Consider the following 22,362-nt stretch of genomic DNA (forward strand, 5'->3'; position numbering starts at 1 on the left):
TTCCCGCAAGCCCCGGTGATGAAATAAGGGTATTCTAATTCTGTTGAAGGTCATCATGCTTCGTGTAAATGTCGTGCCATCCTTCCACGACTATATGCCACACATTGGCGATTATAAGGCCCAGCAAAATCGGTCACATCGGTATCTGAAAGCCAGTTCAATTCCAAGCCCTTGCATTGGCCATGTCGTCTGCGTCGCGATGCCTCCGCTCGGCGTAGCTGGCTTCCTCCAATGCTGCGCGGTTGGTAAGCTTCTGGTTCCTCGTCGTCTTGGCTTGGTTGTTCGCGGCTCGTGCCTATTCGAGCGTCAAGTCAGCAATCGGCATCGGTGCCAGCGCAGACCGCCGGCCAGGCTGCAGGGATCAAGGGGCAGGGGGACGCACTTCAGCAGCTTTTGCGGCGGCGCTGCGAGGGTCGTCTCCACCAGTTGCCTCGGGGCCGCCTAAGGTCCTGCCGTTGCCTTGCAGTGCGCTCTTCTTCGTGGCAGGTATGGAAGCAGTTGCGTTGTTCGAGGGCGCGGGAGCGGAGCCTAGGGCGCGGCCGGGACCGGCGAAGTTGTCGGACTTGGATTCCTTTCCGCAGAGGTTTCCCATCGTCGTGTGCGACCGAAGGAGCGGGCGGGGTGTGGGGATTGGAGGTTGTGGGGGAGAAGAGGCTCTGTCAGCAGCAACGGCCAGGGTAGGGTAGCGGAGAAAGTATTAATATTATTGCGCGCGGATGGGCAGGCGACACTGCCGGGAGTGCTGCGCCGTCTGGGTTGGCTTGGCTGCAGTGCCGGGTTGCTGGGCAGCGATCGTCGGTGAGCGAAAGAATGACGACGCTGCCGTGCAGACCCGACGCGCGCGGGGCACATGGGAAGAGGTCGTGGCCGGCGTGCGATTGCGTGCCTCCGGCGGCGTGAGGTGGGGGCGGGCGCGACTTGCGGCGGCCGTTGCTGAGTAAAGATTCGCCATGGATTCGCTGGTTCGTACGCCTCGAAAACCACCCTCCCAACCTCTCAGCCTGCCTCAGGCGCCCGTGCTCGCAGTAACCCCCCGCGGACCTCGCCCGACGGGCTCGTTTGACGTCTTGCAGCTGTCTCTTAATGCTTCTTGCCTCATTTGGCAGGATCAGGGTGTTGCACGCAGGTGGTGAGGTAAGTTTTCGGAATTTCGCATTCTCGACACCTTGATGGCCCATGTCCGCATCGCTCTTAACGGAGGCCCCTCCACCAAACGACATCATAGTTGGTCCGAAACACGGTATCAGCCTCCTCAAGCTCGTGCTAACATGGCTGCAGAACAAAGTTTGCTTCCTTTTATAAGGACGCCCGCCTTCGTCATGCGCTCGCCGTCGCCTCAATTGGCCGGCTCCAAGCGCGACTCCAGCGGCGAGGTCTTGGAAGCCAGCGCCTGGAAACGCCATATGATCGAGAACTTCGGCTGCGAGATCGAGACCGGAGAGTGCCACCGCCCTATCTGCGTCAATCCACAACACCTACTGGTCAATGGGGACACTCACGACGATTTGCACCGGCACAAAAGCTGTCTGGTTTCTCCCACGCAGCACGACAGTCCCAAATCGAACCGGCATCTCCTCCCACTGACGACCGTTGCTACCGATATATGCACTGAGGCCACCTGCCATGCTGGACCTCCCCACTCCCCGTCAGATAGCCGCTGCGAAGGCATGTTCTGGGACGCGTGCTCTCCTACCTGTTCGGGAGACGAGGCTTGCCCGGTTCCGGATGCCTGCGCGGATCCGAACTGCAACCTGCAGGATGTGTGCTGGGACAACCTTTGCACAGGCGTCGACTGCAACGCACAGCCGTGCCCTGACAGCTTATGCTTGGTGGATGAGGTGTGCTACAAGGAGCCATGCCCTCGAGCAAGCTCCTGCGAGCAAAGCCATTATTGCGCACCAAACTTCGGTGACCACATCGACCACGACATTTGCCAACAGAACTTTAGCCCCACATGTCACACCACGAGCAATCAGCACTTGTGTCAGGAGCTAGAGAACTGGATGGCGGCTAACGGCGGATCTTCGAATACCATTCCTCACTGCTACGGCACTCACTCCCATGGAGCCTATCCTTGCAACTTACCTCAGTACCATTCGAATGGACACTGCAGCCAGCCACCTTTCTCCCAGATAGACTCGATGAGTCAGCAGGGATCGTCAGGCCTCGACGAGCTCAGTCGGTTAGCGCAGCTAAACGAGCACATGTTTGGGAGCACGCTCCCCCATCATACGATGGGTTCCTGCCAAAGCACTTCAACACGCACGCTAGGCAACTCTTCGATCGATCACGGTAGTCTGTCTGGTAGCGTCGTTTCCTCTCCTGATCCGCATCTTCCTCTTCGTCCCCACCACCGGCAAACCCTGAATGGCTTCTTTCGACCATCTGAGCTCAGTGAAATGGGCTTTAAGGGAGTTGAGCCACTTTATGAACCACCGTGCAAGAAGGCGCGAGAAATGTCACACTTTGAAAATGCTGAGCAGTCTTTGTTTGGCCCTAATGACTTCATCTCGGACATGTCCACTGGGTTCGGCGTTGCACAATCCGTCGAAGGAGGGGAGCATATATGCCTTTGGCAAACGAACGTGAAGTCGGAGGATGGCATGCCTACTCTTTGCAACGTGAAGTTTGATTCTGCGAAGGACTTGGCAGAGCACATGAAGGACGAGCACACTGAGGGATCCGACGGCAAGTACTGCTGTCAGTGGCGTGGCTGTACTTCGAGCACCGACTTCAAGCAGTCTGGCAAGTTGGCAAGGCATTTTGCGATCCATTCGAAGTGTAAGTGAATTTTCCCTAAGCCCGTCGAGGTAGGCCTAACGGCGCGCAGACAAGAGGTTCCAGTGCAAGTATTGCGACAAGAGTTTCAACACCGCCCAAACGTTGGAAAACCACCACAACACTCACACTGGCGAGCGCCCTCATGCGTGCCATTACGAAGGTTGTACTTACGCCGCCGCTACGGCAACTCAGCTCAAGGGTCACATCCAAGGCACTCATCTGAAAGAAAAGAGGTTCCAGTGCAAGCTTTGCGATTTCTGCTGTACCGACTCGTCAAATCTCACAAAGCACGAGAACGGAGTTCATGGTCGTAAGGAGTACAGGTGCCCGCATCCCGGCTGCACAGCACCGGTCACGGGCGAGTGGAGTGTCATCCGCAAGCATTTCAAAGAGTCTGGACACTGTCCGGAGCTTCTCGAGAGCAACTCGCAAGCGCAGAAGAAGTTCAAGAAGGCGGCCGTCGTCAAGGACCAGGCTGGCGTCATGGCTAATGGCCGCAGAGCACCCATCTCGCGTAACAGGACCAAGCGCAGCGAGACGGCTGAGCAGAACGTGAAGAGCGAGTCGGCGGAGCCCATTGCCGCGTAGGCAATTGACTCGGGCTTGGCCTTTTTCATTATTTTCCTTTTGTAGAATTTCTTTTCTTGACCTTAGAGGCAAGCATTGCTCAGAGGAAGCGCTCCGCTGGGCACAGCTTCTACATGCTTTGGAGATGCCTAAGCAGGGCGACTCATTTGCTCAGTCATTACCCATGCGGTCATTTTCTATTCTTAACGGCTGAGAGAGGGGCACAAAAAAGGTTAAAGAGAGGATAAAACCTATTCACTTAGTTTCTATACCCATTGCCGAGGGCAAAATCAATTAGATGCATTATCACAACTAGAATGCCGCTGTTTGTTTGGAAGTGCTCTGTATAAATCACCAACACCACCGTGGCCAGGATCAGCATCAAACAGCAACCAGGTCGTCGCAGATCCTAGTAGTTGCCAGCGAACTGTAGAGCAGTACTACCGGGGAGGGGTGTATTCCCATCTGTGCAGATGATGCAGCTACTATCAACTTTGACTAACCTAAAAAGCAGTTGCCTGCGAACAGTAGAGAAGTACTACCGGGTAAGAAGGAGACCAGACCGTAGACCGGGCGGGACGGGGAGGGGCCTCTCTCATCTGTACAGCAGGTGCAGCTACTATTAACTTGAACTAACCTAATAAGTACAGTCCCCTCTCGCAGCCGATGGCTAGCGTAGGTTCTTTTTTTTTTCTCGTATCATGGGTAGTTGAAGCTATCGTCCGGACGTGTATGTAGAATTTTTAATTCGACATACACGTCCGGACGATAGCTTCAGTTACCCATATATGTAAAATTTTCTGGTGTAGAGCTGGGTCATCAGAACTAATTTCTATCATTACGTAGGTAGTTGAAGCTACTGTCCGGACGGATATGTAAAATTATTAAATATTCATCTACATCCGGATGGTAGCTTCAACCGCTCACATATGTAGAATGTGAGTCTCTTTGCGAGATAGCTTCAAGAAGGCCAAAGTATTTTGTGCTCTTATTGTGGTAATAGGTAGGCGCAAACTGGAGCGAAGAGGCTGACGACGGAGGTAATGATGTTGAGGAGGGACGTTGCGTTTAGTACTTGGTTAGTGTTGCACAACCATGGAACGAAAGTTGAGTTAATCTTGATGTCGTATCTTAGTTCCGCATAAGAGCGCAAAGTGAAGACTACGTCTCTACCGCTGACATCATGGGACATGCATGGGGAAACATTTGCTTCTCGAGACAGCCGCTTTTCAATTAAATTAGTATGCGAAATTTGTTCCCGGTGCGATTTCCTTGCAGAAGGGCCATTCTTGCTGTTCGGCACGGAAAGAAGTAACCGGGTCACTGGGTGGCTGGGGCTCATAGCGGCAGTTGCTCGCAACTCTTAACCACGACATGTTCCATGTTAGCCGAAGGTGGATAATAGATGATATTCTCATACCGATCACCACAATCTGTGACAGGTGAAACTGAGTTGCAGCCGAGTTTCGACTTTGTCTGGAAAGTGTCGGGCGAGAATGCGGTGTGACGAAAGTCGTGGCCGCGGGATCCAGACTGGTGGGCACGCACGCACACGTGACCGGGGCCGATGTTCGCTTGGGGCCCGGGCTGCACCACCAAAGCCGCCGAAGACTGTGGCCCCGCGCCGCTATCACCAACCTTGTATCTGCCACAACACCCGCTCGACATAGCGACCAAGCCGCAGCAACGCAACCGCTACGCGCGTCTGCTGACTCCAGCCTACGCGATTGATGGCAGCGGCCCCATGACCCGCGTTCTCCCGCACCAAGCTGAGCCTGCCGTCATCACTCACCGTCAGGCACCGTGCCTGGCCTCTCTCTAGACACCCAACCACCGACCCCGCGACCGCCACCCCCCCGCTCGCACCATGTCTTCGTCCTCGCAGGTCGCCGAGTCGTGGATAACGTCTTTCTGCAACCTGCTCGGCCACGAGTACTTCGCCGAAGTGTCCGAGGACTTCATTGAAGATGACTTCAACCTGACCGGCCTGCAGTCGCAGGTACCCATGTACAAAGAGGCCCTGGAGATGATTCTCGACGTCGAGCCCGAGGACGATGAGGACGACGAAGACGAGGAGGACGACGACGATGACGACGACGAGATCCTAGGCGACGAGAAGCCCGTCGGTTACCGCCGCAGCGACCGCCGCCATCTGCGCATGCACTCGGATATCAGCGTGATAGAGAGCAGCGCCGAGCTGCTGTACGGCTTGATACACCAGCGCTACATCACCTCGCGCCCCGGCATCCAGCAAATGGCCGAGAAGTACGAGCTGCAGCACTTTGGCGTGTGCCCGCGCGTCCACTGCAACGGCGCCAAGGTGCTGCCTGTCGGCTGCAGCGATACGCCCGGCCAAGAGACGGTCAAGCTCTTCTGTCCCTCGTGCCTGGACGTCTACACACCGCCGAACTCGCGCTTCCAGACGGTCGACGGCGCCTTCTTCGGCACCACCTTCGGCTGCCTCTTCTTCATGACCTTCCCCGAACTGGACATTGGCGCCTCCCGCCTAGACCGCCAGCGCGACGACCACCACCTTATCGCCGACTCATCCAGCCAGGCTTCCCACAGCAAGTCGCGTACCGCCTCCTCATCCTCCACCATCGCCGGCCAGCTGCCTCCGCAGCCCGCCACCATAAATGGCGTTGCGCCGTCCAACCTGGCGCCCGGCCTCGGCGACGGTAGCATCTACGAGCCTCGCATCTACGGCTTCCGCGTCAGCGAGCGGTCGCGCAGCGGCCCGCGCATGAAGTGGCTGCGCATGCGGCCCGCCGACGTCAACGAGCTGGACGAGGCACAGATCTTCCACGATCGGCGCAGGGAGCTGGTGGAAGACATAGACGAAGAAGACGAGGAGGGCGGGGATAGCACCATGATGGACGCTGCGGCCGAGGGCGTCCCCGTGGCTACGCCGAGGAAGAAGGCCGTCGCAAGGAGGAGACGGACCGCAAACGGAAGCGTAATCTCCGTTGGAGGTAGAGGGAGCCCTATGGATACCAACGGTGTGGGAGAGGGTGGCTGATTGGTCAATTTTCTTATACCTTACAGAAGCAACACGAGAACGACGGACTTGATCGGCCGGGCATGAACGACTTAGTGATATGACATATCGGAATGGATGCCGCCATGGCTGGGAGAGTAAAGGGTATAGCGAGGGGGCAAATCACAGAGACGGGCTTGCTGGACGAAGATGATAACTGGAGGGGAGGGACTTTCGGAGGGTTTTTTGGCTTTTCTTCGTTTAGTGACACGGTACCCATGCTTCCCGTTTCCATCCTCCGCCTTTACTTCTCTTCTCTTATTCTGGCCCGACGCGCCTCACGTGGAAATGGGAAAGGCTTTTTTCTTCTCTTTCCTGGGTAAAACTCATACTGCTGTGTGTTGAAGAAGCGATGGATTTGTTTATCTCTTTTTCTCACTCTTGAAGTGTATGCATGACGGCTGCATCAAGGCGTTATCATCTTCTTTTCTTTTTTTTTTCGTCTTTTTTTTTTGTCCGTCTTGGTCTCGAAATCCAACAATCATCCCAAGCTCAGTGAGCCCCATCTCTCCCCCTCCCTGAAGCCTCTTGAACCCGAACCCCGTCGAGAACTTGGAACACACCGAACTGCCCCGTCCCCGCTTTGCAGACATATGAGAGAAGAGAGAAATCTATATATCGGTTTGAAAACAGATGTTTTGGCCGTTGGGGAGACAGAGAATGACTTGTGCATTGATCACTCTTGCGCTGCCGTTTCGGTGGGAAGATTGTACTGTTATGCTAATGGTCTGTGTGATTACAGGAGAGCTTGCATGGCCATATGGATGGGGAGTTTTATTGCAACTTCGTTGAGGAATAGTTCCACTGGGGCCTTATTATTCTTCATGCCTGCGTTCGGCTGCGATAATCGCCCTGTATCTGGCGAACCAGGTTTCTGGAGCGAGCTCGGTGCATGATTGGTTCAACATACCCATGTCTGTCAGCTGAACCTGCAATCGCATTCATCGCAAGCTTTCCACGAGTTCAGCCTCGTCGTTAACCTGACACCGCGAGCAGCTTGCTGCTGTCATCCCATCCCAGATACTATGACTGCACAATCCTGACAAGATGACGAACGAGAGCTACACGAACTTCAGGTTGCAAGGTATACCGGACGATGCGCGGACACGCAGAGACGTTCAGGAGCTTGTTCAGCACACCTTGGGCCTAGGAAGCCAGGCCACAGTCACAATTCATTCGCTTGCCTCCAGTCCTATTGATACGACTTCAAGGGTTGCTACCTTGAGCTTCCAACCCATTCCTGACACCCTACACCCCAAAAATCCACCAGAATGGAGGTTTCCGATTCCCACGCCTCCCAATGTCGACGAGGCTATGATTCTCAGGCCAAGATATCTTATCTTTGACACTCATTTCCACGGCCTCACCCCATTGCACTGCAAAGACGACCAAGATTGTACTGTCGAGTAAGTTTTGCAAAGTCTCATCAGAGATGATGGCTAACATTCTGCAATAGCTTGATAGCTGTATCTGGCCTGGGCGGCCACGCATTCGGATCGTTCAAAGAAAGAGACGGCCCATTCATGTGGCTCCGTGATGCTCTTCCTTGGGAGTTTCCGGAGTTCAGAATCTTCATCTACGGATATGATACCCAACTGCAAGACAGTAGCTCTTTTCAGAATCTGACAGACCTCGGAAAGGAGCTTCGGATGAGCATCCAGGAGACAAGAGTCACTGGCTCGAACAACCATAATCACATTATCTTTCTCGGGCATAGTCTTGGGGGCCTCGTCATCAAGGAGGTAAGTTGTGAGAGAGCTGGATTTAATTGAATTGATGCTGATGACATACCAGGCTGTTGTGGTGATGAAAGACGCTGACGACGAACTTGACACAGACATACTTCAATCGACAGCAGCCTTCTTCTTCTTTGGTGTGCCCCATCAAGGCATGGCTACAAAGTTTCTCGTGCCACTCGTTAAAGACCAGCCAAACAGAGCTTTACTCGAGACTCTTAGCGTGAATTCGCCTCTGCTTGGACGGCAGATGCGAGATTTTCCACGGGCTTTCGGTAAAAATGAACCAAGAGTGATATCATTCTATGAAACGAAAGAATCTCCGACAGCTGAGCTGGTAAGTGGTTCCGTTCTAGATGAATATTGTCGTTTGCTAATATTCTTTCTCCAGGTGAACAATAGGTGGCGGCTCTCCGGCCCACCGGAGAGGCTCGTGGACCCGGCATCAGCCACACATGGTAGCAAAAGCCAACACCCAATTGATCGCACGCATTCAGAGATGGTGAAGTTTGGCGGAGACTACGACAGAGGGTATCGAACCTCTCTTGTCATTCTCCGGCAGCTTGAGCAGAAGATGGTTGAAACCATGCGAAGAGCTGTTCGTGCAGCATATTCAAGCGGTCAGTCCCTTGCGTATCAAAATCAAGCCAGGTCTAACGGTTTTAGTCCCGACACTTGAAACCAAGCAACGCGGTATGTCGCCACAGACCTCGACTGAGCTGTGCTAACCATCGAAAGAATGCCTGCAGTCTCTGGCTTTTCGAGAGCAAAACCTGAGAAGGGACGACATCATTCCTGCAGAAGATACGTGCAACTGGGCACTCAATGATCCTCGATATGCCGATTGGATGCGCTCTACCCAGGATCTTCTTTGGATAAAAGGCAACCCAGGGGTTGGCAAATCAACCACCATGAAGCACATTTGGGATACCATGCAACAAAATTCCGATGCAGAACTAGTTGCCTCGTTTTTCATTCATGGCAGAGGTGTTCCATTACAAAAAACGCTCGTTGGCCTGTACAGAGCGCTCCTGAACAGTCTACTGGGCTACTTTCCAGATCACCTTGACGAACTTACTCGACGCTTTGAAGAGAAGGAAACACAGTTTGGCTCTTGGGAGAACCAAAAATGGGAGTGGAATCAACCAGAGCTGCAGCAATTCCTTTCCAAATTCCTCCTGGAGGCTTCCAGATCTCGCCCGATAATCATCTACATTGACGCTCTTGACGAATGTGGAGCAGAAAATGCGCAGAAGCTTTTGGAGCAACTGAAGCAGCTGAAGATATCGGCCCAAGGCCAAAATTCACGCCTCAAAATCTGTTTTTCGTCCAGACACTACCCAATCCTTGGCCTTGAATCCATCTCGACGATTTACATCGAAGATCAAAATGACCGCGACATTCGAAAGGTTATAAGAGATACCCTTCAAGAAATCGACGTAGCCACCAAAAAATACCAGATCGAGAACGAGATAGTATCCAAGGCGCAGGGGGGATTTCAGTGGGCTGTGTTAGTCGCTGCTAAGGCTGCGGACCTGAACAGAAAAGGCGTCAACGCGCAGGCCATACATGAAGAAATCAGACAGATTCCAACGGAGTTGAATCAGCTATACTCGGATCTTCTCAATTCCGTGGATGCTAGCGACCGGGAACAAACCGAAAAGCTATTCCAGTGGGTTCTGTGTGCCCAACGCCCGCTGAGGATCGCAGAGCTCCGCGAAGCTTTGGCACTTGACTCAGACACAGAGCTTCCCTCTATCACATGCCTCAGAACAAGTCAATACTACTGCGACTCTCTACAAGATACGGAAAGGCGAATCAAAGACCTTTCGAAAGGCCTCATTGAAATCAAATCCCGGGAGATTTTCACCATCACAGTGGATGATGAGAGTTTCATACGTGAGGCGCAGTTCATACATCAGTCTGTACCGGACTTTCTAGTCAAGGGTCACCAAGTCATTCCGGCCTTGTTCGAGGATACATACTCTCCAGTTGGTGCCGGTCATTCAAAAATCGCACGAGCTTGTGTCATGTATCTTGGTCTAGCGGAGCTTTGGGTGGCTGCGAAGCATTCTTGGTATCACCTTACAAATGATTTCCCTTTGGCCGATTATGCGGCTCAGTTCCTCCACCAGCACATTTCAAAAGCGGAAGCGGGAGGCATACCACAAACGAGCCTTCTTCCAGTAATCTCCGAGTGGATGAATGATAGCAAGACTTTCAAAAAGATCCTGCACCTCTGGGATGTACTCCATACGGGATCAGGAACATCTACACCGTGGCCGACTAAGAGCTCGAACATTTGGCATTTCATAGCATGGTGTGGTATTTCAAGCGCTCTTGACTTCCTTTGGCGGCGTTCCCCAGCTGGGATCGACAAGCGCGATTGCCTCAACAACACGCCTTTATTACTTGCAATTCAGGGTGGCCACGATAAGATAGCTTCCGAACTATTGAACTGGATAATCCGGGCGCGAGGTGTTCGTTTGGGCAGAAAATCTTGGGCACTGAAGCCGATTGTCAACCCAAATGCCACCAACAACCACGGAGCTACAGCAATGGGCATTGCGATCGAACGAAATGCCACGAATATCGTAAGGCTACTAGTCAAAGCAGGCGCGAGTTTATTCGGCAGTCCGCGGTCAGATTGTCCAGTCCTCAGCTACGCCATGGGTTTGACTCATGATGAAGAATTCCTCAGTGAGATCGTCGAACGAATGGATCTCGGTAGAGCCATTAGCTACATTTCGGCAAAATTTCCACTTACCAAACCTAGCTCCGATGAAAAGATACTACGCGGGCTCCTCAAACCAGGCACATCAGAATCAGTAGCTCAAATGTGTGAATTAGTGAGCAGCTGTCGGGCAGATCTTATGCAGATCCTCTTGGATTTTAGCGTTTCTCGCGAGAAGTCCCATGACGATAATCATCTGAGACTCGCTCTCCAATATCAATCTCGAGAGTTTTTTCTTGCCCTGGTCTCTTACCCTGACCTGGAAGCCAACCCTATCTTGGAATACATGTTCAGGTTCGATATCCGCAAATATGGCGAGACCCTACAGGATCGTGAATGGATACAGGAAGAGGATGAGGAAATTATGAGGTTGCTCATTCATCACAAAAATGTCAATCTCAACCAAATGGTATATGCTGGCTGCGAATATGGAAGAACGCCTATGGTGACTGCAGCAATTTACCAAGACCGCACACGAAGTCTTGCGTTATTACTGGAGTCAGATAGCGTTTGGGTAGATTTTGGAACAAATATCCCGCCTTACTTCCCATACGCATCCGCCCCCGTGGAATTGCGAAGTATTACTTCAACGTCCGCGCGTGACAAAGAGGAACTCGAAAGGACGCTTCATAGCGATGATGGTTGGAACTCTCTGTTGGCAGCAGCACCCGTGTTGACGGCTGCAGTTTTTTCCCGGAACGAGGCCATGAAGTTGCTTCTTCAGACCGGCAGGATCAGTGAGGCAACTATTGTAGAGGCCTTCTTCGTAGCCCAGCTTTTGTCTCACCCTAAGATTATGGAAAGTCTTCAAAAATCAATAGGTCCCAGCCGTTGTCTATATAGAGGTGGGCCAAGCAGCCAGCACGGAGAGCTCTGGATCGGCCTTGCGAATGATTCCGACAAGAACGATTCTACCGAATCTTCTTAAAGGCTGCATTAGTGTCCCTACGTGTGAACATGGCTTCCTGATGCCAGGGATAGCGGCGTGGAGATTCTGATACGGATGTAGATCCTTCCTCATGACCTGTGCCACGGCATCTTTCTCAACTAGGCCTTGTCAGTCTTCAGCCTGCTTTTTTTTTTTTTTTACCGTTCAGCACTGCTGTCATTTGGGTGCGAAGCAAAATTTTGTAAAATCCCTCATTTCCCCATGTCATGTTCATGGTACCATAAGCCCAAAGGAAAGCTTTATTCAGCGTCCCCAGGATATAGAAGAGCAATACAAGCAGCTGAGATATCCCGTTCACCGCCCAACTTCTCGCCCCATCCACATCACCTAACACTCAGACTCCCTAGCTATGCCCGGTTCCCATATCATGTACTCGAAAAGCCATATTCAGGAAATTAAAGAACCCGCCAGCGCCCCCGCCGAATAAACATATAGACCAGAATGCCCTCACAAGGAGAAGGGGAAAAGAATAAATCGACACCCGCACACTATCGAGCCCTTCGCGCGCCACTGCCTGCCGGGGGCCCCTTCAAATCTACATCAAGATTCGCCGTATCGAGAAACGAATCCGCAGCATCCATAGCCGAATCGATATCAACATCATCTAAGAGAGCCGGCTGCCTCTGGGCCAGTTGCTGCGACGAGCGCTGCTGCTGTTGGGAGCTCTGGCTCGGGCTGCGGCTGTGCCTGTGGCCCTGAGAGAGCACTCGGCGATACTCCTGGCGGACGGGGTGGCTCGACACCGGTGCGGACGACGGCGGTGGAGCGAGTCGTGAAAAGGACGAATTGGCCTGGCTGGTGGTGCGAGAAGCCGCCGTGAAGCTCGGATTTCTGGGTTTGAGGGCAGACGATAGAGTTGGAATGAGGGATGGCGGTTTAAACGCTGAGGGCGGTGCGCGTTGGGAAAATAGCGGGAAGTTCGGCGTCGGGGGTGTTGTGGATAGGTCGGCAAAGGTGACCTCAGCCACTGTTGTTTCACCCTCGCCGCCCTTTTTAGCGGCACTCTCGTCTTTTCCGGCATTGATACCTGTGCCGTAATCATTGACGGACTTCAAGGGCGAAACTGCCATGCTGACTCTCTTCCGTGCGCTCTTATCTTTCTTTACCGTGCTGAATGCGAGCGGTGTAGCGGTATTGAAAAGCTCTTGGGTGCTCACTGGTGCCGGTTCGAGCTGGGACTGGTTTTCAGCGAGGAAAGGTTTGCCCTTGTTAAAGACTTTGAACGGAGTGATGGCGGTGTACTCAGCCGGCGGCTGAGAGGGTGGAGGTGTGCTAGTCCTGGTTCGCTGCGAACCTGCAGCTTTCTCTGGAGATGCTGCGGTTACATTCCTCAGAGGGGACCGGAACTCTCGCTGGAACTCCTTTTGAGCGAAAGCGAAAGCTGCTTGAGTGGAAAGATCGCGGAGTGGGCTGCAATATTTGTCTTTAGCTGCCTGGCTCCCTACCACTGCCTCGCTGCGCCCTCCTCCAGGCACACCAGCAGTCGTAAGCTGGTATTCTTCCCGTGGAACTTCCTCGACGGGCAGAGAGGGCAGAGAACCAAAAGTCATCAGGCGGGCCCTCTTCTTCTTCCGTGTGCCCGCTTCCTTGTTGGCCTTGCCCGTGGGTTGAAGCTTCGGAGCATTGGTCGTAGGATTAGAGGCTCTGCGGTAAGAAAAGCCCGGGGAATTCGTGGCAGTCGGCGAGGCATTCAACGGGTGATCTCTTCTACGCTTTCGGTTCACGCATTTCTCAGCAGACTGCACGAGAGCCTCCTTCAAAGGTAATTGCCCGGAAATCTTGTTCTCATCGTTACGGGCTTTGTTCTCCTGTCCTTCAAGAGCCCCACTGAGTGGGTAATGTGGCTCGTTGTGAAGCCGTATGTCACTAGCAGACAACACTTGGATGTCCTCATTTCTCGGATAAAAAGGTGCACGCGTTAGACCTGCCGGATTGGCATTGTTCGTGGCTGCCTTTACTCCCAAGACTGGGCGTCCTGGAGGAGTAGTGCTCACTGCTGGTTCTGAAGGCTCAGGTGGGGGAGATGAGAAGAGATGGTTTATAGGTGTGAATCCGCTAGTGTGTTTCCGGTGTCGAGGCGCTGGACGGGACGATACCTCTTCAGGAGCGCGAGCGGATACAAGCCCAATTCCTCGTTGTGCTGTTGTACGCGGAATGTTTGTTGGAATGTAATCCACGCGCTCATGATTGCCTGAAGAGGGTTTCTTGAGTAGAAATTCTTCGTTAAGATCTACTTGCAACGCCGGGGGCATGCCACTCTTGGCTCGCGCCGGATCCGGAGCATTAGAGCGCTCTCTAGCATATCTGACTCTTTCTTGAGACCCGCTGATTTGTGGCTTTAAGGGCAGATCTTGCGGTCTTGGAAAAGAAGACGACGGAGCAGTTGAAGTCTTTCTGACGCCCGGAGCTTTCTCTGAAATTGAAGCTTCGCCATGATGTGAGCCCTTCCTTCTATTTGATCCGCTGGGATGGCGGCTCTCTGGCACGAGGGACCTCTGACGCTCAGACCGGGGTTTGATATTAAATCTAGACGCGGCATTACCATTGTCGTCGACATGGGAGCGCTGTGATGGCCGCTTAGTTGGAGTCATAGCCTCAAGCGTGTCCATCTGTTTTTCGAATGCAGCGATGTGCACAGGAGACAGCTCAGGCGTCTTCGCAGGTGAGCGAAGGCGGGTGAGCCAATCATCTGTAAAGCTGCTGCGTATTTCTCTTGATCCATATTCCTTGCTCCTCGTAATGTCTTCTTGTTCAGCGTTTACTGCGACCGGACGATCATCGCCCAATGCTTCTGCCGTGAGACGAGTATTGAAGGATTCTCTCGTCAGATCTACCGGTTGTGTTGTATTCTTCCCGCGACCAACCTTGAGCAGCCCAGCAGCCTTTTGTTCCCGTTTCCTCAGCTCCTGCCGCCGCTGCTCCCTCCGTTCAGCTTTTGCCTTTCTCCTTTCCTGTTCTACGTGCTCCGCTTCAGCTCTCGCTTGCCGCTCTTTTTGCCTAGGATTCGCATTTATCGCGGTGTGTTTGAAGCGAGGAGGACGGGCGAACTGGTGATCGGTAGATGGCGGGGCTAAAGAGGGCTCTCGAGTTGTCTGCCTGTGGTGACGTGCGGTAGTTTCAGAGTCAATGGGCTTCTTCTTAGCCCATGGGTTCTGCCAACCATTTTCAAAAGGGCCTCTGAGGGCAGCGGTCTGGATAAAGAGAGTGGAGCCCTGCAGATAACGGTTTGCGTTGGCCTCAATGCGGCGTCGCTTCGCCGCACGCTGGGGTGTGTCGGCTCCGAGCTCTTCGTCGTCAATCTCGAACGGTTCAAAGGTTAGCGGGGTAAAGAGCGGGTGTCGCCGTCGGATCGCCATGACGAACTCTGGCGGCAGGTGGCGGTGCGCGACCGCGACATAGTCTGCGTGACACTGGCGGAGGGCGGCCAGAGTGCTAGACGCAAGGGATGGGCGAGAGTTGGGTGTTGGAAGTGCGCCGCAGCATAGAGAGACAACTCAGAGGTTGTCCCGACGAGCGGATGCGGGCACGTCGGAGTTGGTTTCCCAGCACAGATGGCGCAAAGCTGTTCTGGGGCCAGTTATGCAGGCATTTTACTCCGGGCTGCAGGCAATGGCGAGGTGGGGTCGAGTTGCTGTCGAAGCATACGACGGGCTGGGCGGGCGTTGGTGGTGCGTGCGTGAAGCGCGACAGCGCGACGCGATTGGGCGTTGCTGGGCCAACCTTGCGTTGCCAACTTTTACTGGCCGCCTTGGGCCGTTTGTCCCCACGAACGCGCGAGTCTGTGTGCAAGCTACATATCCACCGCGCTGAGGTTTGATCGACGCGCGATCTCGAGGCTCTTGTTTCCCTGCACGACATTCGTTTGTCCCTCACCTGCAGAAGTGAGCGCGCTGGAGCTTCACCTCTTGACGACAACCATCCCCCGCCTGCTAATCTCGTCAACAATCCCAGCCAAGCAGTGGCCACCCTATGCTGTCGTCATCTACGTAGGATCGCCAGTACCGCAATTTACGGGCAATCACAACAGCCATGTCGTCGCAGCCATGGCTGGACGATCTCTCCGAGGATTGGGACGACCGCCCGCCTTTTTCATCGCCGCCGCCCATCCTCGAAACCCCGAACAAGATTCCCGCTAGTGGTCGCATTCCGCGCCTACCAAGCTCGCCTGCTCTGGCAACTGTACTGAACAGCGACCTCCCAGCCCCAACCAGCTCTCCGAGCCCCAGCAAACCTCTCCCCGGCAAGCGCAAAGTAGCCCTCGCCGAGCGCACAAACAGCGACAACAACATCCTCAACAACGCCCCCGATGATTCTCACTCCCGCTCCGTGTCCGCATCATCAACAGGCTCCGTAGTCCAGCACGGCACCGTAGAGATAAAACCTTCGCCCTCGTCACCCACGCGCGGAAAGAAGCTTCAGGATACGCCGGAGTGGAAGAGAAGGCTGTTGCATGGCAAAATGGGCTACGGCGACCAGAAGGATTTATTCAGCCCCATGGGTCTGGAGAACATGTTCCAACCGCCAACACTAGCTCGCTCATCGCCCGTGTCCAAGAGGAGAACTGGTATATCGGCCATCAAAGACAGCTTCGCCATGCCTTCCAGCCCGCCGCCGTGGCCGTCACAGCTTGCACAATCCCGAAGCTCGCCTGCAAGGAACAGCTTGCGCTGGAACCTGAACAGCGGTGCCTTGAATCCCGATGTTGGTTATGGTTCTGAATCGGAGGAAAACATGTCGGAGAATGATAATGATGATGGGTCTGAGAAGGAAGAAGAGGCTATGTCGGAGAACGAAGATGATAACGTGTCTGATACCGGATCCGAAGTGCGCCATCCTCCTGCCGAGGAAGATGCTGCAGAGCACATTCCAGAAGCGCGGCAATCTCATCACATTAAACATGACAGCCAGGATGCGTCTCTCCCGGAAATAAAGACGCACGGCGACACGCCTAGAGTAGACCGCGAATCTGCGTTTGGCCGCCTTCCGGCAATCAACACGTCTTCCGCCCAGAAATCCCGCGCGGTGAGTGGCCACACGGAGCTGACCGATGACAGCTTCGGTCCTGTCTATATCACAAAGCACAGAACGGAAGACGGTAACGTGGAATACGCCGCCGTTGATCTATCCAAGTCGGAGCTGGAGAAAATGCGGAATCCGTCTGCCGAACAACAGCCACAACAATCAAATTTCGGTGAAAGCTTGCACAGCTACGGCTCATTAGGCTCGCAGCCTATGCCCGAAGATCTGCCAACCGGCACTCCCGACCAGATCACCGCCCCCGACTACGTTGGTATGAAGCGAGGAGACTTCGCAACCGATGAACCTTTCAAGAACCGTCCACACAGCCCGTCACCTCGGGGTCGGAAGAACTCGAATGCGGGCAGCAACTCCAGCGGATCAAACCCCCCAACTTTCGAAAGACCCCACAGCCGGTTGCGATATCAGTTTATGCCCCGTCACTCCAGCCCTCCTCTTTCACCAAGCACTCCGGCCCGTCGTCCAAACCCTGTGTTCCTGCACCCGGAAAGGCCACAATCTTCGAGCAGCCCACTAAAACTGTTCGGCGACCACGACACCTTCACCGCAAACAAGCTCCAGCGCCGGATGAGCCAGTTAGAAGATACCCTCTTCCAGGAGGAGCACGCTGCAGAGAGCAGAAGGCAAAGCGGAGGCGGCGCCGCAAGACGCATGGATCATCTCGATCATCTTCGATTGCCTTCCGTTGAGGAGGCCAGCTTCCAGCAACCGGGCGCTGACTATGAAGACGATGACGATGATTTCGAGTCAGACTCAGAAGAAGAGGGCGCGCGTCCAGGATTTGGGGAATCTGCAAGCAGCTACTTCGGTCGCGGCGACCTCGACGATTATCCTTTCCCGGACTCATTTGGCAACTCCCAACAATCATCCCAGGAGCCTGTCTACGACGATGATGATAGATCGGGCTCTCCACCGCCTGGATCTGCACCTCGCTTCCAGTTCAGTTTGAACGGTGGCACACCGCGACAAAGCATCCACACCAAGCGAAAGCTCTCCAGACATAGTGTCAAGAGCTGGACTACGACCGTTACGAACAGAGATTCCATTAAGATACCCAAATCGCCCAGAATCGGGCTTAGAAGAGCGCTTGCTGCTCGTGGCGACCTTGAGCAAGCAGAAGGGAAGCGAGCTCCCCCTTCACCATTCAAAAATCCGAGCGCAAAGCGACGTCGGACCTTACTCGCCATGGATATGGAAGAACGTGAGAACATCCCGCCCTCCCGCGAAAGAAGCCGTGAGAGATCGCGTTCTGGTTACAGGAAGCGAAGCCAGGAGACCCGCTTTGACAGACAGTTGCACTCTGGGAACCCGGACCTTCATCCTCCTAGAAGGTTCCTTCGTCCCCGCAACCCAACGCCAAGTCAACGCAGGCGCGAGCAAATTCAAGCCGACATTCTCGAAGCAACGGAAGCCTATCTGCACAACTCTCCCAAAGAGCTCCAGGTCATCCAGGAGCACCTCGAAAGCCCTAAATCTCGCGACCGTTCGACATATGCCGAGGATGAGAGGGCAGTGGCAACCCAGATCGCGGCTTTCTCAATAAAGCTGCGCCAGGGCATGAGAGACGAGGACCGTAAGAGATCCGTCACGACACAGGATTTTCTTGATGAGGCTCGATTCATCATGGATCACATTCGCGCCAAAGGCAGGCCAAACAGCGCGCTGCAAAGCCTGGCAGAATCCGGAGGCGAAAGCCCGATTCATGAGAACTCCAACTACAACATGCTTGCAGTCCCCGATTCACCGTTGACATTTTCAAGGCCTCCCAGTCGCGAAGGATCCAGGAGTGGCTGGCGGAACCCTGGTACTTCCGCAGAGAACCCGCGCATCGCAAGCCATCTTAGAAAGTTTAGAGAAGATGACGGTGATGACTTCATGGCCTCAAGTTTCCGCTCACTTAATGTAAAGCAACTGGAGGATAGGACCCAGGAGGAAAGCGATTTCTTCCAAGGCCAATCGCCCGACATTCGCATCTTGACCAACCATCTCACGCAGCGCCGCCGGGAAAGGGGACAGTCGAATGCCACACGACCTGACTCGAGGGAGTCTGCTGGTCATGGCGATTCTGCTCAGTCACGTCCTTCGACAATGGAGTCGTCGTTTGGTAAGACCAACCTGACCACTTTCTCTCGTCGGTCTGACAATGTAGCCACGCTCCCTCCCGAAGCTGTTGCGCATCTCATCCCGCAAGAGATCGCTGGTATGAGCTTTGACCGCGATAAAGGCATCTGGATCAAGAGTCGGAGTGCTGGGGGGCTATCGACTACAATGGATGTCAGCCACATGACTAGTGAGGAAGACCCGCTTAGGAACATTCCTGACTTGACTGTCGACGAAGTCAAGGAGCGGAGACGTATGAGGCGGACTCCGCCCCATTCCGATGATCTCCAACACCCCCGGGACGAAGATGATGTCTTCTTCGATGACTTTGCTGAACCAACTAGCTCCCACAAGCCAGCTGAACCTTCTTCGGATCAAACTAGGCCAAGGACGCGCGAAGGAGCTGAAATTCCGCCTTCAGATACAAACAGCGTCCCCTCCAAGTTCTCGAGCCACTTCTCTTCAAGCGTAACTCAGGCTGAGACTCGCGCAACCTCCATGAGCGACAGACACGCGAACTACATCCCCAAGCACATTCGCCGGGAGGAAACGATTCCGGAAATTTCGTCTCCTCATCTCGACGAAGACTACGACCACGACTTCAAGTCTTTCGATGACGATGCTCCGCCCAAGCCTAGCAATTTCTCTTTCCATTCGAACAGAAACGAGCATGATGATGGTGAAGAATCCCCCAGGATGGATTCTCCTGGTCCGAACGCACTCTCTCGGCTTGGTGCCTTTGATGATGAAGCCCATGATATGCCTACGCCTCTGAAGAATGACTTCATCACGCCCAGGTCCAAGTTCAACGGATATCGCCGAGCCACGAAGCAAACAGTTACTGATTTCAGCCCATCACCATCTCCCGCCCGCGACAACGAGATGTCAATGGTCAAGCACCCTGACTCTGAGCAGCGAAGGATGAGATTCCAAGTCAGCGTCTCCCGTCAGGGCCGTTCTCCGGCAATTGCTACTCAATCTCCCGCCAACCCGTACAGCAACAACCCTGTTGGTTTTGCCGACGTGACATTTGTGCTGAGCGAGCTTCCTCCCTTCACAATCAGCGGAGAGGATGAGCATGAACTGCCCAATCGTACGCTTGTGAAGCGCAATGGCACCGAAACAGTCAATGTCCTTGAGGACAGGTACGCGCAGGGTACGATGGAGTTGATCAAAGCACTTCAGGACAATGAGCCGGAAGAACCTTTCTGGGAGGACCTCCGTCGCCTTGACTTGCAGCAAAAGGATCTACCAACCCTGAACCGTCTGGATGAGCTCTGCTATCGCATTGAAGCTTTGGATGTTTCGAACAACCACATTGCTCAGCTGGCCGGTGCACCAACTACTCTCAGGCGACTGAACATCAGCAACAACTGTTTGAATAGCCTCACGAGTTGGAGCCATCTCACCAACCTTCAGTACCTGAACGTGTCCGGAAACGCCATTGACAGCCTCAAGGGTTTCTCAATGCTGATTCACCTGAGAGAGCTGAAGGCCGATGAGAATGAGATCGATAGCCTCGACGGAATAATGGAACTGGACGGTCTGCTCAAGTTGAGCGTGAAGGGCAACAAGATCAAAAAGGTCGACTTTCAGGGTGCCTATCTGTAAGTCGTTTTCTTCTTCCTATGCATCACTGACGATTCTAACCAATGGCAGTGAGCGTCTGACCGAGCTGGACTTGTCGGACAACGAGATCAACAGTGTCCGTTCTCTTGACACCCTGAAGTCTCTGGAGACTCTCAATCTGGATGACAACGAGCTCTCTACATTTTCTTCTGAGCGTGTATCGAAGGTCAAGCGTCTGAGCCTTAACCGCAACAGCTTGACGAAGCTCGACGCATCGTTCTTCCCGCTTCTGGAGACCCTGGCAGCCGACTCGAACAGCCTCTCCTCAATCTCCGGCATCGCCAGGCTCAAACACCTCCGCGTCCTCTCCGCCCGCGACCAGCACCCCGCGTCCGGCGACTTCGACACGGCAAGCTTCCTAGCCAACACCGACATCTCGGAGCTCTACCTCTCCTCCAACACCATCCCGACCATCTCCTTCCCCGCCGACGAAGCCACCGGCACCCAGACGCCCTTCCTCAACCTCCAGCGCCTCGAACTCGCGTCGTGCGGCCTGCACACGCTGCCCGACAAGTTCGGCGCCGCGGCGCCCAACATCCGCAGCCTCAACCTCAACTTCAACGCGCTCAAGGACCTGCGGCCCTTGCTCAACAGCAAGAAGCTGGCCCGCCTCGACCTCGCGGGCAACCGCCTCAGCCGCCTGCGCCGCAACGTGCTCGTGCTCGGCAAGGTCAAGAGCCTGCGCCGCGTCGACCTGCGCAACAACGCTTTCAACGTCGGCTTCTACCCGCCGCCCTCGGCCGACCGCCGCGTTTCCCGCGCTGGGGTGGATGACGATTGTGATGCTAGTACGCTTCCGGTGGAGAATTCCCTTCTCGAGCAGGAAAACGAGCAGCAAAGGCAGCCGCAGCACCTGGTTCTGCCGTCGGCAGATGAGGATCGCGATCGTGCCTACCTTTCGCGGTTGGATGCGGATACGAAGTTGCGCAGGCGCGTGTACGAGATGCTCGTTGCGAGCGCGTGTAAGGGGGTTAAGTCGCTTGATGGGCTGGCGTTTAGGCGGGAGGAGTGTATGCGGAGGGATGAGGTGTGGGAGCGGTTGGTTAAGTTGGGGGTGGTGAGGAAGAAGGGGGGGAGTGGTGGTGCTGCTGGTGTGGTGGAAGTGGGAGGGGAGAGTTTGGTGATGGAGGAGAAGAAGGTCCTAGAGAAGGAGGGTTTGGGGCCGAGGAAGAAGGGGGGGTTTAGTGTTGGGGTGAGGGAGGTGGGACGGGTGTGAGTCTTTTTTTTTTCTTTTTTCCTCTTCTTCTTTCGCCTTGTGGAGGCGTGATGACCCAGTTTTGTTCTATTTCTTTTTTTTGTTTTGGCCAGTTTTTTTTTTGGTTCCTTGTACGAGTTTGAGCGGCGACGACTTGCGACAAAAGAGAAAAGTCGAGTATACGATATCACGAGCATAAACATACATATGGGTCGGTGGACCCTTGGCGCGGTGTTAGGGGATTGAGCGTCTTATTTTTTTTATTACTGAGTTTTCCTTTTTTTTTTGTTTTTCATCTTTTTCGAGCGTAGCATGCATAGTTATTGGTAATTGGACATGTATTATCTCTTTCCACTGCTTTATAATGCTTGTGATTGATGAAATGCACAAGGTGATCCATAAGCTAATCTGTGGAGCAGGGTGGAATATATACGTGCCAGGAGCTAACGAACAGCAAACAGCGAATGAAGAAAGGCGAATATCATGGAATCAGCCTGATACTTCGTCAGTGATGATTCAAGTTGACGCAAATTTGACATGTGTAGGCCGTTGAAGCTAACGTCCGGACGTAAGTGTCGATTTAAAAATTGAACAAGT

General features: G+C 53.9%; 6 protein-coding genes across 6 annotated transcripts; 4 read left to right on the forward strand and 2 right to left on the reverse strand.

The window, feature by feature from the left end:
- Nucleotides 1–157: 157 nt before the first annotated feature.
- Nucleotides 158–592, reverse strand: LTHEOB_3100 (uncharacterized protein; the record flags this gene model as incomplete). The annotated part of the gene is made up of 2 exons (XM_035511987.1): nt 158–295; nt 383–592. The coding sequence occupies 2 exons, from the start codon at nt 590–592 to the stop codon at nt 158–160; spliced, it is 348 nt and encodes a 115-aa protein (XP_035362993.1).
- Nucleotides 593–2,399: 1,807 nt separating this feature from the next.
- LTHEOB_3101 (Zinc finger C2H2-type protein) lies at nt 2,400–3,369 on the forward strand (the record flags this gene model as incomplete). The annotated part of the gene is made up of 2 exons (XM_035511988.1): nt 2,400–2,781; nt 2,831–3,369. The coding sequence occupies 2 exons, from the start codon at nt 2,400–2,402 to the stop codon at nt 3,367–3,369; spliced, it is 921 nt and encodes a 306-aa protein (XP_035362994.1).
- A 1,846-nt stretch (nt 3,370–5,215) lies between these two features.
- On the forward strand, nt 5,216–6,367 carry LTHEOB_3102 (Casein kinase ii beta subunit; the record flags this gene model as incomplete). Its single annotated transcript, XM_035511989.1, has 1 exon — nt 5,216–6,367. The coding sequence occupies one exon, from the start codon at nt 5,216–5,218 to the stop codon at nt 6,365–6,367; it is 1,152 nt and encodes a 383-aa protein (XP_035362995.1).
- Nucleotides 6,368–7,432: 1,065 nt separating this feature from the next.
- LTHEOB_3103 (uncharacterized protein) lies at nt 7,433–10,411 on the forward strand (the record flags this gene model as incomplete). Its single annotated transcript, XM_035511990.1, has 7 exons — nt 7,433–7,791; nt 7,842–8,127; nt 8,180–8,458; nt 8,513–8,741; nt 8,788–8,814; nt 8,860–10,198; nt 10,387–10,411. 7 exons carry the CDS (start codon nt 7,433–7,435, stop codon nt 10,409–10,411), a joined length of 2,544 nt encoding a protein of 847 aa, XP_035362996.1.
- A 1,881-nt stretch (nt 10,412–12,292) lies between these two features.
- Nucleotides 12,293–13,989, reverse strand: LTHEOB_3104 (Vacuolar protein sorting-associated protein 11 like; the record flags this gene model as incomplete). The annotated part of the gene is made up of 2 exons (XM_035511991.1): nt 12,293–13,631; nt 13,901–13,989. 2 exons carry the CDS (start codon nt 13,987–13,989, stop codon nt 12,293–12,295), a joined length of 1,428 nt encoding a protein of 475 aa, XP_035362997.1.
- A 1,844-nt stretch (nt 13,990–15,833) lies between these two features.
- LTHEOB_3105 (Conserved leucine-rich repeat protein) lies at nt 15,834–21,786 on the forward strand (the record flags this gene model as incomplete). Its single annotated transcript, XM_035511992.1, has 2 exons — nt 15,834–20,548; nt 20,601–21,786. 2 exons carry the CDS (start codon nt 15,834–15,836, stop codon nt 21,784–21,786), a joined length of 5,901 nt encoding a protein of 1,966 aa, XP_035362998.1.
- Between the last annotated feature and the right edge of the window lie 576 nt (nt 21,787–22,362).

The sequence above is a fragment of the Lasiodiplodia theobromae genome (genome assembly GCF_012971845.1).
Source record: "Lasiodiplodia theobromae strain AM2As chromosome Unknown scaffold_8, whole genome shotgun sequence".
Lineage (NCBI taxonomy): Eukaryota > Fungi > Ascomycota > Dothideomycetes > Botryosphaeriales > Botryosphaeriaceae > Lasiodiplodia > Lasiodiplodia theobromae.